Source organism: Trifolium pratense, linkage group LG3, assembly GCF_020283565.1.
Source record: "Trifolium pratense cultivar HEN17-A07 linkage group LG3, ARS_RC_1.1, whole genome shotgun sequence".
Taxonomy (NCBI): domain Eukaryota; kingdom Viridiplantae; phylum Streptophyta; class Magnoliopsida; order Fabales; family Fabaceae; genus Trifolium; species Trifolium pratense.
This window is the reverse complement of record NC_060061.1, coordinates 42056930-42071142: the sequence shown is the minus strand read 5'-3', so window position 1 is coordinate 42071142 and position 14213 is coordinate 42056930. Positions and strand designations below refer to the sequence as shown.

The window sequence follows — 14213 nt, the reverse complement described above, 5'->3', positions numbered from 1 at the left end:
GTGGTGGGAAACCCAAAGACGCGTAGATTTCCAAAAGGATGGAGACAAAGGCAGTGTGTGTGAGTGGAGCAGTTGGTCATATCTGAGGGGGACCGCTTTGGCTTTTACTATTTCCACCCCGACCCAGGATTTAGATTGAGTGCATTCAAAAATCATGAATGTATGCAGTTAGTGAGACTCGAAAAAAAAAAAAAAGCTCCTTCAATGTTCCGTAATTACCTCACATATTGAGCTGCCCCTAATTTAAAAATAAACACAAAAATTCTAAAACGAGTCATCCTCTATTGATATTTTTTTTTTTTACTAAAACTCTATTGATATATCATAAGTAACATAAATAACTCATTGTAAAAAAAATTAAAAAGAACACAAAAAAAAATAGGTGGCGTCTAGGTGAGGGCTCAATTAAGTCTCTCACCGGTGTACGAGACAAGTTAACCATTTGATTAAATGAGTCTACACGATATCATTAGTTGCTACCACACTGGATCTGGTCCTCCTCCCATCATCATTCACGTTCTTTCTCTCTCCAACTCGTTCTTACATCGCCTGCTAAACAATCCTCATTCATTCCCTGGTATTCTACCATGTTTTGTTCGACCAAAATACAATTGCCTCCTGGTTATAAAATTCCTCAAAACCCAACTACCATAGCAATATTAGAGGAGACATAATCAAAACATAAAACACAATTGTATTTGGATATTCAATTTCACGAGCAATAGTGCTTCAACATGGGTTTCAGTTTCAGGTGCTTTAATGGTGAAATATTTTTAGGGCTCTTGTAGATCTTAGCATAAGAAAGAATTTAATTGATTTAGTTTAGTTTAGTTTATGGTTATGGAATCACCACAACACAACCTACAATTAAACATTTTGATAATATTGAGGAACACAAACTTGTGGTCATTCATTGATAATATCCATCATTGTGTTGAAACATGAAAGATAGTTAAGATAAAATGATAAATAGATTTTGTAGGTTCTGCTTTATCAACTCATTGTTTAAACTAAGTGTGAAGAATGAACATTTATATGGTGATGTTGAAATGTTTCTCTAATCTCCCAGCAATAACCCCTACAACGAGGGTAGAAGTGAAGATTGGATTTTTTTCTAGCCATTAAAGGAGAAGAGTGTAATACAAAGTGTTAAAAGTCCTGCATATGATAAGTTTTTACTCTCAAAACTCATTTCATTCTTCCCACAATCCAGTCTTTAATTTTGAAGAAAAAATTGTTCACACAGAACCCAAACCAAACCTATATTTTTTATTTTTTTTTAAGATTAGATTTGGATCTGAAGGTTGAATTCCATGGATGGAGATGAGTGCTTCTTTCCCAGGATGAAGAAAGTTAAGAAGAGAGAGAAATAAAGGGAAGCAAAGAGAAGATATTGGATTCAGTGTGATAACAAATAATGAGATTATGTGAGATTATTTAATCTAATGGTCAAATTGGATGGTACACCGGTGAGAGACTTAATTGAGCCCTCACCCTAGATGCCACCCAAAAAATAATCATCATTATAAATAACATGCAAAAAAACACATTCTAATAATATCAAAATACAACTTTAAACTAATATTATTATTAACCTTTCTAACACTTCTACTTAACTCATCAAGTTTTTTTTTTATACACTTTCAAACTTTCTATTCATATGAGACAATTTAGGAGGCATAGAGGAATAGTGGAAAATTTTAAATTAATTGAAAAATTGATATATTTAGTCTATACTATAAATTACATTCATCAATTATTCAATGAATTAAAAAATGACTTATCTCTTATAAAAAAGACTAGACGTAGTATTTACTAGTTTATTTTAGACTAAATATCCTTTAAGTTTCGTGTTTGTAATATTTAGATCATTTAAGTTTTTTATAACAAATAGGTCATTTTAAGTTTCTAACTTGTTGCATCGTTACTCTTCCAGTAAATCCTCTCCAACCTATGTGCATTTTTCATCAAAATATCCATTAATGTTAATGGCCACAGTGCAACAAAGTAACTGAAAGAGTAACAGTGCAATAAATTTTTATAACAAAGGAAAACTGGAAGGATAATAATGCAACAAGTTAAAAATCTAAAAAACCTTAAAAAATTGAAAAAAAATTTAACTATTACAAATGTAAAAATTAAAACACCGATACATTTGACCTTTATTTTTTGAGTCTCATTATTTTATAAACGATGTTCACCGCCAAATTATGTGAAGTTGATCATGCACGCTCACGAGTCACGACCATTATAAAGAGACATATAAAGTGACACAAGGCCTTACGTGGATCCAGTGCATTGGCTGGCAGTCTTTAATTGTTTCTATACACTGTTATAGTATTAGAATAATGCTAGCAACACACTTTTTAACAAACACACTCCAACACACTTTCTTTTATTGGTTGAAATTCACATGGGTCCCATAAAAAATATGGACCCATATAACTTTTATGGGACCCATATAAATTTTAACCAATAGAAGAGAGTATGTTAGAGTGTGTCGAGTTAAATTTGGATCAATAATTCACCAAACTGATACCAAAATGATCGTAGTCGAGTTAAATTTCCACAAAATCAAACTTCACTAAATTTGGAGTTAGAGAGAGAGAGAGAGAGAGATTAATTACCGTTTTAGTGAAGGTATGTCCGCCAAAATTCTGCACAAAATTTGCTTTCGAGTCACAACTTCAAAGCTTCGCACACAACTCAATTTGGATCAATAATTCACCAAACGGATACCAAAATGACCGTAATCGAGTTAGCTTTCTACAGAATCAAACCCGACTAAATTTAGAGTTACAAAGAGAGATTAATTACCGTTTTAGTGAAGGTCTGTCCAATTACTAATTTTACATAAATCTACTTCTGACCTTCAAATTCAACATCGTCTACCAAACACATCGTCACTCCAAATTCGACAAGATTGAAATGACAACAAGGGTAATTTCGTTAGCTTTCAAAACATGTAAATACTATTAAAAAATGAGGTACAGGGTGAGAGACATGACAAAAATACCAGTAGTTGTTACATACAATAATTAATTTGGACATACCTTCACTAAAACAATAATTAATCTCTTTCTGTAACTCCAAATTTGGTGGAGTTTGATTCTGTGGAAAACTAACTCAATTGCGGTCATTTCGGTATCAGTTTAGTGAATTATGGATCAAATTGAATTCTGTGCGAAGCTTTGAAGTTGAGACTCGAAAGTAGATTTTGTGCAGAATTTTGATGGGGTGGCAAAATCCAAAAAATGATAAAACAGGGAAAAAAGTCCGCATTTTAAAACAGGAGCGGTAAAATTCCGATTTAATCAAAACAAGGGGGCAAAACTGCATTTAAGCCTACTACTTTTTTACAAATATATACTCATTTTTTCCTAAAACAAGAGAAACCACACAAATTGTTTCTATTGCACTATGTTAGTTAAACGTTAAGCGAATATGATCACTCATATTTTGGCAAAAACGACATATTTTAAAATAAGTTGTATTTTCAATTCGATTCCTCATCTTATTAATATCTACTCCCTCTGTTCCATTTTATACGATCTACTTTGACTAAGTGCATTATTTATATATCTTATTTTGACCATGTTTTTCTAAAGTATATAAATGTAAATATTATCATATAAGATCTTGTTGATTTATTTTGATGAATATTTTCAAAATATCAAATTTTTATAAATTTTACTAATAAACAATTAAAAATATCGGTAATCAAAATTATGTATTGACATACGTGCAATGATGAATGAGTTTTTGATTAATTATATATGAGTTGAATATTTTTTTTTGACAAAATGAATTGAATATCTTTATGTTAAAAAACTTATCGATATTTGATCTATATACACGGTTTTCAAAACTCCTAACACAAAATTTAATACTAGTAGTACTTCTTTTTTTTTTGGTTACAAATACTAGTAGTACTTTATTAGTTAATCATATAAGAGTAATGATTAGCATTTTCATAAACTTTAAACTTAAGATATTGGTGAAGTAATCTTGACCAATAAAAGGGATTAAGAGTAACAACACGTTTCGGAATCTGTTGATAGCTGATAGTACTTGAAGGACCCACGTCCTTGAGATCCTAAACACACAATTATTTGGGAGGCTTGCCAATGAGAAAAGAAAAGGGTAGTAAATGCTCTAATGCTACATTGGACCCATTGCATCCACTACAAGAAAAGTTGTGTATACCCAGGGTGTTTTTACCCACGGCCATTTTCCGTGGGTAATACCCACGGCAAAGCCATCGAAAAGGTAAAAATAAGAAATCACTTGTTTCCCTCTCACATTTTCAAAGGAAAGTGTTGCATCCACTAAAAAACGGGGTTAGCGCGAAAAAATATTTTGGTTACCCACGGCAAATTCGTATATAAGCACATTATAATTATTAATATTTTTTTTTATTAATTTACTTCCACTTCCACTATACCTTTCTTTTCTCTACCACTATTCATACTTTTCCCAATTCTACTCAAAAGTCTGATAAAAAAACGAAGGTTGGAAGACAACATGACGGCGAAAGGCAAAACCCTATCACTCTCTACTCCGGCGACCATCTTCGTTCTGGTGACCCTCTCCGCTCTAAAGACCGTCTCCACTTTCTTCGTTCCCACTGCGTCCTCTCTGTTCGTCCCCCCTCCACCGGAACAGTGAGTATAATCCTTACTACTCAGTCTTCATGTTTTGCTAATTAATCGACATAATCTTGTTGTGTGAAGCTGAGAATTGATTTTGTTGTTGTTGGGAAACTGGGAATTTGATGGGAATCGGTCTTAGTTGCTATATGTGTGTATTGGTTACTTCAATATCATTTTTTATCTTTGTTCTTTTGGGGATTGTTTGCTCATTTGGAAATTACAATTGAAATGTTCAATTTTCTTGTTGGATGATTTACATTTTGTAGTGAAAACCCTAAATTTAATTTTCATATGATTTGAACTTTACATTTTTTTCCTATGAAAGTTCATTCTTTTTGTGGATTCATGATATGAAAAAATTCCCAAATATGAAAAGTAATAATTACCTTTTTTTTTAATGGCAAGAATATATTAATGGTTACCTTTGTGATTTCTGATTAGTGACTACTTAACCATTGTTTTGAGCTATGAAAAAGTTGAGGTACATTCATAATGGAGATTTGTCCAAAAGTTTCTTCAATGGGTCATTGCCTTCTAACACAACCAGCTAAGTGGAATGGAATACAAATAAAAAATAGCAATATAGTCTTCTAACCATGAACCTGCAACAAGTACTACTATGGCAGCAACAACAGCTCAGGTAGCTTGTTTGTGTCTCTTTTTAATAAGAATTGTGTTGTTTTTTAGACGTTTTAGATATTGTTCTTGTTAGCGTTGTCATTAGAATTTATTTTGTTGGATTTTGACAAATAGATTGGAATTGGAAATAAATGAATTTCATATTCAAATACTTTTTATGCATTCAATTTTCCACTTATGTGCTTAGGTGATTTTGGGGTTGTTTGTCTCTTTAAATAAAACTTTTTGAGCTTTATTGGGTCTGCATTGTATGGTTTGCAGTATAGCCTGCATAGTTAGATAATTGGAGCAATTTGGATTATGTTTGCTGAGTTGTGGTTCGGTGGACACTTTGAGTATTGCTTAGGAGCTTTTGTGTGTGTATAAATTTGGGAGTTTTGTTGATGGTTTGTGCTAGGAGTTTCTGATGTATATTGGGCATATTTAATAGGGATTCTCTCATGTAACACATTTGGTTTCCATGTGGTCTCTATGCTGTTTTTTTGTATTGTTTTTCATGTACTATTTCTTTTTCAATGCATCAAATTGATAGATGATTAGTTCTACACTTCTACTGCACTGATATTGAAGACAGTGATCATAACAGATGATTAGTTCTTTGGCACATTACTCCTTGTTTTCCTTTTCGTCAGTTCCGTGTTTGTGGATTTTGACATTCTTTTACTTGTACTTTTAGGTCGCTTTGTCTCTTTAAACTGATTTGACAGTCAGAGCCAAAACAAGTGACGTTGGTGATTTTAGTGCTGGTTCTTATGCAACAATAGTTGGAGCGGAGGTGAATTTCCATTTTTTTTCTTCTTCCGTTACAGTAATCCGTCTACATTTTTTGCATACTAAGAGAAAGGTTAAAATTTGGCTCTGATATCTATGATGTTTGTTTCTATCAAATATTTATTTTTAGTCCACACATTTGACATAAATAATGTGTTTTTTTTTGGTATTGTTTTTCATGTACTATTTATTTTTCAATGCATCAAATTGTATTCAATGTTGCAAATTGATAGATGATTAGTTCTACTGCACTGATATTGATGCTCTGTGGTCATAATTTACATGTATGCCACAAATAGCAATGCTTATTTTATGGTATGGCCTCCAAGTATTATATGAAATGAAGGTAGCATACAAGACTTAGGTGCTTTTGAGTTTGTATGTATGCAATAATTCTTCCTTTGGATCTGCTTGTTCTTAATAAAGTAATGGTTAATAGCATAAAGCAAGTTTTCTTCCTATGTAAGAAATATTTGGCACAAAACTAAAGTCTGTCTTGTTTTATGTTTATGAAAGGCTGCAGAGTTGGGTAGAGTACTCACAGTGGACGGGGTCTTTGTAAGAACTCAAACCAATGCATAGAAGTCATCTTGGGTTGAACAAGATATAAATTGCAGGCCTCAGAAGCTGCAGATGGTAAGGGCTCCCAAACGATCAACACGATCGACCCTCCGACTCATTTTAAGTTATGTGTCTAATCATCTAGGGGGAAAACTGTTATGACTACATATTTTGTCCAAATTGGTAGTGTCTTATCTGTTTATTTTGAAACTTGTAATAGTGTCAATTTTTGTTAACACTACACTTTAGTTTGAGTAAGTGATCTTTTGATGATATGATTCAATTTGCTTAGTTTTAAATTTAGTTATTGTTTAGTTTGTGTTTGATTGGTATTGGTTATCTTGTTGGATGAAAATGGACGGAGTGTTATGTGATAGTAGCATACAATTGCTACCAGCTGGTTTATAGATGAAAAAAAAAATTTGAGCTTACCCACGGTAATACAGTAGGTAATGCTTTCCTATGGAAAAGCCGTGGGTAACTATTTAGAAATGTTTTCTATGGCTTTCTATGGCAAAGCCGTGGGTATGCTCTACTTATGGTATTGCCATGGGTAACTATTCACGGCAAAGTTTTGGATAATAACGTGGGAAAAGCCGTGGGTAGCCTACCCACGGCATTTTCTTGGGTAATGAGTTACCAACGAGGCAAAATGCCACGGACCAATGCCGTGGGTAATCCGTGGGTAAATCTCATGTACTCATAGTGAAGCCGTGGGTAATGGCAAAAATGGCCGTGGGTATAGACTAATTTTCTTGTAGTGATCAACTTGCTCCTTCACATTTTTCTCTCAATCTCAACCGTTCTTTGGCTGCTACCCTTTACCTCACTCACACAAGCATTTCAATTTTTTAAATAAAAAAAATTCATTTCAATAAATAAGTTGAGTGATGTTGTAATTTTGAATTTTCTTGTTTGACATAGTTAAAAAAAATCAAATTCAAATAAATATAGGTCATCATTATTACAATATAGTATTGAGAAAATAATATATGAACTCACAATGTAAATTTATATTGTCGTTAAATAGCAACCGTGTATTCTACCAAATCATCCTATTATACACTTTACTTCAATTGTATGACATGGAAAAATATTTAATTTGATTTGTATTGAATATCAGTGTAAAACTAATTTATACCAACAGAGCATATATATTAAACTCTTTAATATTTTGACTATGATGATATTTTATGTGAAATCATGAGTTTGAATAGATCACAATATTTTTTTTCTTTGTGTGAGTGTTTATTTATTAGGCCGATAACATATATAAAAGAAAAACATATACAAAGGTCAGTGTAGTTTTACAAATATATAATAGTTTGTACAACCTCTAACAATATCAATATGTATGGTCAAATTAATATATTAAATTTGTCAAGAAAAAGTCAATTAAATTAAAGAAATATCATTATTGTATATAGATAACTTGTCTAATCCAAATTACTCAAACCCTTGACCTGTATGAGAATCCATAAAATATTATGGAAGTCAATATTTTGGATAAACTTTGTTAATTACTTTGTTTTTTATATATTGTTGCTTTTTGAATACTCCTACATTAAGGTTTACATCAACATTGATAAGTAATTACTACAAAGGATTATGTAAAGCATCGTTTCTTTTTTATGACACTGAGTGAGTATAAATTCCTTTCTATATATAAATAAGCAAAAATATTGTTTCAAATTTCTTAAATGAATCTGATTATGAATATTTTAATTTTCAACAATCAAAGTTATTTTATTAGTAAAAATTGAACTTAATATTCTAAAATTTACAATACTTACATTACATACTAACCAATATAGTTCTACCATAATACTTATTCCGGTCTCTTTTATAAATAAAAAAAGAAGAAGAAAAAGAAGTGTTTATTTATTTGATCATATGTATACGAAACTTTAATACTTTTCCCTTTTAAATATTTTAATTTCTAAATTTTATTTATGCCCTTGGATATTACTAAGAGAGAATATTAAAAGTAAATCGATATAATTATGATTAATTAATAGAGGTATTTGTTAAATAAATTTAATTTTATAGCCATATTAAATGAAATCAATAAGTATATTTCAATATGTTTCATTGGTCTTGATAAATATGAGCTTTTTTGAGAAAAAAAACTAGAGCAAGTAGTTATTAATATCAAAAGAGCTACACTTTCTTACAAGTTTATGAGAGAACACCAATTCAACTAAAATTTTTAGTATAATCTTTTTAATCTCTATTATATTATAAGAAAAAATCACATAACCAACAATGAATTGGTTTAATTGTAATAGGCGTATTTGACTACTTAAGTAAGTGATTAGGAATTCTATCTTTAACTCTTACATACTATCTCATGTTTGACAAAAAAGTTCTATTTATTTACCTTGTTTTGACAATATTTTTTTAATAATATATAAATGTAAATACTAGCATATAAGATCTTGTTCAATTTGTTTCGATGAATATTTTCAAAATATTAAATTTTTATAAATTTTACTAATAGACAATAAAATGTATTAGTGATCAAAATTATGCATTGGCGTATGTGCAGTGGTCAAACATAGTCTTATAATTAGGGACAGATGTAGTATGATAAAAATTCAATTGAAAGAGGCGAGTGCACCTTATGTGCCTCACAAGTTTCTTAACGAAAATTTGTCACTGATAAACAACGGTGAAAATTTCGTATCAATAATATGATAAAAAAAAAGTCAATTTTTTAATTCATTAAACAACTAATATGTCAAAATATTAACCATTAAATTAATTTAAAAATTATTATTTTCTTATAAAAAATATCATAAGGACTAATTACTAATTAGTACAAAACCATAAGGTTGACCATTTGTACTAACAAGTTGACAAATGTTATTGATAAAGTACACAATAGTTAGAGTCTTATAGACTCTATAGAGATGAGATCGAGTGAGATCCATTGACCAACACAATAGAGCTGAACTTCCATCATTCATAGTGAGCTGCCAATCCAATCCCCCTCAATCAAAAATCAAAAAATAAAAATATAAAATAATTAATAATTAAAGTGTGCAAGTATATGATGCAATAGTATGATAACATGGTATTTAAAAATTATCAATGTCTATCGAATAGTTAGTTGGTTCAATGATGATTGATACTAAACTTAATAGGAAGGAATACAGTTCGATTCTTACAACTATGATTAAAAGAATGTTGAAATTACTTAAACACAGAACTAACATCAAAAAGCAGATTAGGCGGTCTAGTTTACCGAATTTTTTTTATCAATGTCTATATAATAATTATTACTATCATCATAATTAATTTCTTTAATAAAAAGTGCACAAAAGCAGGGGTTTTCTACTTATTATAATAAGAGGGAACTTTTTATATATTTGCAAAATTGCATTTGCAGAATCCACAAACACATAGAACCCAATCACAGCTCACCACATTCATCCACTGCTTTTTTGTTCTCTACCCTTATTGCTTCTTCTTTCATATACCCATTTTTTGTTTTCAACTTCATTAAGCTATGACACTTTCTTTTTCAACTTCAATTTATTTTCCAATCTTTTCCAATTAAAGCACTTATTTTCCTTTTTTGTGTCTTGTTTTTGTCCCAATTTTTTCTTTCCCTTTTCTTTGTTGCCCAACATCAAGGAAAAGGGAAAATAAAAAACACTTCTTTTTATTTTTTCTTCTTCTTCTTCTTCTACTTCATCACACCCTTTCATAAATTCTCAATCTTTCTGCTATTTCCAAACTGGGTTTTCACATTCAATGTCTTATGCTTATACCCTTTTGTTTTTTTCCTTAGTTTCTTATTGATTTTCCCATTTGGGTCATGCTTATGTTCATGCTACACAAATAAAGTTCTCATTTTTACCTTCAAGAAAAAAAATAATTAATTTTTAGCAGTTTTTTTTTTTTCAAGAACTTTTTGGATTTAGATCTTGCACAAGTGCTTTTTTTTTTTTGGACGAATCAGGTAATAGTCTTCAATATTCAATATCAATTTGATGCATTTTCTTTGATAAAGTTGAGTCTATTCTAGATTCTTAAAGAGTGTGTGTGTGTCTCTTTTCACACACAAAAAAATAAAAAAAAGCAAAGAAGAAATTCTGATTCCTTTTGAAAAATGCTTATTGATTTATCTTTCATATTGTTGTTGTGGTAAATTCTCCACCTCTGCTTCTCACCATTTATCTCTTTCCTCTGTTTCAAAACCATAAAGTTTTGATTTTTCAAGTGAAATCTTGAAAAAACTTTTTATACATGCTCTTATAGTTCAATTTTCCATCTTGGGTTTTTTCACTTTTTTGTGATGAAGTGGGAAATGGAAATTCTTTCACCTAATTCTCATCCTCATGCACCATTTGTTCAAAATTCTAACAATACCAACAATTGGTTTTTGGAAGATAATAGCAGCATAATTAACAGGAACACAAAATGGACTCCTGCAGAGAACAAATTGTTTGAAAATGCTCTTGCAGTTTACGATAAGGATAAGCCGGATCGGTGGCATAAAGTAGCTGAAATGATACCTGGAAAGAGTGTTATTGATGTGATGAATCAGTATAAGGAATTAGAAGCTGATGTTTGTAACATAGAAGCTGGTTTAATTCCAATTCCTGGTTATAGTACTAGTACTACTACTACTACTACTTCACCTTTTACCTTAGATTGGGTTAATTCTTCTGGTTATGATGGTTTTAGAGGAATCAATTCAAAGAGAGGCTCTTCTGGTAGATCTCCTGATCAAGAAAGGAAAAAAGGTGTACCATGGACTGAAGAAGAACACAAGTAAGGAAGATAATCACTTATTTTAATAAGTTATTGCTTTTTTCTTTTAATTAGTTCCATAAGATAATTACTTATGTTAATGAAGATTTTACTGTTTGGTTGTTTTACATGTAAATCAGTTTTAAAAAAATTATGATATTAGTGCATGTTTGGAATCACGCTGAGTTTGACAAAATCTGTGTGCAACATGATTTTGTTGAATCCTCTAAAATGTAGTTTTTGTCAAAATTACGCTGACAAGTGACATAGCGTGATTCTGCCAAACTCATCGTCAATCTAGATATGCACTAACAGGATGTAAGAGTAAGAGCCTCAGAGGTGTAATCATTCTATCCCAGAGGGTTAGATATATTTACTAATAGCTCAGATACATGAATTATGCAATGAATCTAGAAAGATGAAATTTGCTTATAAAGTGTCACAGAGGGAGTATTTATTAGTTAAGTCAAAATTGTGAAATAAAAAGTGCATATATGGTTTTTATTTAAGTTGTTGAGGAGTTAATTAAACTTTTGATTATGAAAATTGTTTGACAGGTTATTTCTATTGGGATTGAAAAAGTATGGAAAAGGTGATTGGAGAAACATTTCAAGGAATTTTGTGATAACAAGAACACCAACACAAGTTGCTAGCCATGCTCAAAAGTATTTCATAAGACAACTTTCAGGAGGCAAAGACAAAAGAAGAGCTAGCATTCATGACATAACAACAGTTAATCTCACAGAAACTTCTAGAACTTCTCCAAATTCAGAAGACACAAAAAGATTATCCACTTCACCAAACCATAACAATTCGATGAATATCAACAAGTATTCAGCTGTTAACGCCGCATCTGAGATGCATTTTCAGCCAGCTATGAATGCATTCAATCCTGCTGCACATGAACAAATTTTCATGTCTCCTTATGGAGTTAATAACTCTTATGGATTGCATAGAAATCATCCTCTTCATGAGTCTTCTTACTTTGGATCTCAGACACAAAACATGGTTTTCCAAATGCAATCTTCTCAACAACACTATTCACATGCATGATGTGGTGATTGGTTGCATTGAGTTATTTGAGTTATTTAATATTATGGCTAGAACAAGTATCTTTTGTTTGGTTTTTTACTAGTAGTAGTAGTAGTGTAGTATAGTACAGTGTTTGTGCTTTTTACCAAGTTTTATGTGAATATATTGCATTAGAATATTAGTTAGTTGGTTAGTTAAGTTAGTTATTAGTTATTACCTTCTTGGTATATGAACTTTGATGGAATTGGAAGGTATAATAGACTTTTTTTTTTCTGTAACAACCTTAAACTTCTGAAAGGTGAAAGCTGCAAGAAAAATATGTTCTGTAACTTCTGATTTTGAAGGTAGTTAATATAAGAATATTGAATTTGAAGCCAAGTTTATTTAGAATAAAATGTTAACTTTATGGAAAAAAAAGTACTTGTAGCAGCAATGCATGTGTTTGTGTGTCAAGATATGATATTGTTACTGTTACTAGAATTGCATTTATTAGATTTGGATTCAATGCAGTTACTGCATGCATACACGCATGCACTGTTGTTGGCCGTCCAATCAAATATTAAAGGTTGAGATCAAATACCGTAACAAACTATTAACTTAATGTTGCATAAATATGAACTATTGAATCATAAATCGACGACCAAGATCAACTATTGCATGTAATTACAATAGCGGTCGATCCAGAGCCGAATTTACTGTATTTGTAAAGGAAAATAGTACTGTAGTGTTAGAGTTGAGAGATTCATAATCTAGGAGCTAGTACATTGCCATTGGCAATGGTTCTTTGAAGATAAGATTACGATGCTCAAATTAATGGTACAAAGTAAGATTCATTTGGATTATTTAATAAGTTAAAATATTATAATAAAATATAAGCATATGGTACAAAGTGTGTGATTCATGTGAGATTAGATAGGTAATATATTCATAACAAAGACTTTGGCCATGCAACTGTTTTTTGTACAATTTTACACTTTATTAAGTCCAAAGTAAGCATCATAGTCTTTGTGATTCTCTTGGTACGGATCATTATGAGCCTATATGTTAAACATAATTTAAAAATGTTTTACTGTACTCCATATCTTGGCTCAAATCCTTGATCTTATTTTTGGAGACAATCAACTAAATACATATCTCAAAGTTTGGCTTTATGGTGCATTTAATTATAGACCGTTAAATTAAGCGAGATGATAATTTTTCTATATTAATTTAACGATCTGTAGTCAGATTGCACCATAAAACATAAATATTCTCTCGAAATATATCGATTTATATTTGAATGTACTATGAAGCCAATTGCAGAGGCTTTAATTTGCAACCTAAGCCTTTTTATTCAAAAAGAGTGTTTAGCATTTTCTTAATCAATTATGATAATAGATATGTGGTTGTATTGAGTTCTCGTGATGCTTAAGTGATGACTCACCTAAGAATTTCACTTAAGTGAGAGTACTATATATCACTCTCCAAATATAGACAATAAAATTAACTGGTATATTTTGGAATGAAATATAAACAAATTTTAACAATTTCTTTCCCATTTAATAATAGTATTAATATTTTTAAATCTGGATAGTTTTGTTTCTACATGATTCAAAGTATTAATATAAACAAGTTTTAAAATCTATCCAGATTCTTACAAGTCGTAAAAACAAACTTAGCTAAACTTTCTCTTGATATAAAAAAAAGAGAGTCAAGATTTACTCATTTATAATTATGAGATTCTCTTGAATGAATAAGAAAATCCATTAACCATATGCAGTGATATTTTGTGGTGACTTTCTAAGTTATCTCCAATAT

General features: G+C 30.6%; 1 protein-coding gene and 1 long non-coding RNA gene across 2 annotated transcripts; both read left to right on the top strand.

Annotated features, from left to right (window-relative positions):
• The first annotated feature begins 4188 nt into the window (after positions 1–4188).
• Positions 4189–6926, top strand: LOC123916401. The gene is made up of 3 exons (XR_006812122.1): positions 4189–5292; positions 5999–6066; positions 6579–6926. It is a non-coding gene; the product is annotated as an uncharacterized LOC123916401 (long non-coding RNA).
• A 2995-nt stretch (positions 6927–9921) lies between these two features.
• LOC123915755 (transcription factor DIVARICATA-like) lies at positions 9922–12794 on the top strand. Its single transcript, XM_045966980.1, has 2 exons — positions 9922–11405; positions 11942–12794. Exons 1-2 carry the CDS (start codon positions 10927–10929, stop codon positions 12435–12437), a joined length of 975 nt encoding a protein of 324 aa, XP_045822936.1. The 5' UTR covers positions 9922–10926; the 3' UTR covers positions 12438–12794.
• The last annotated feature ends 1419 nt before the right edge of the window (positions 12795–14213 follow it).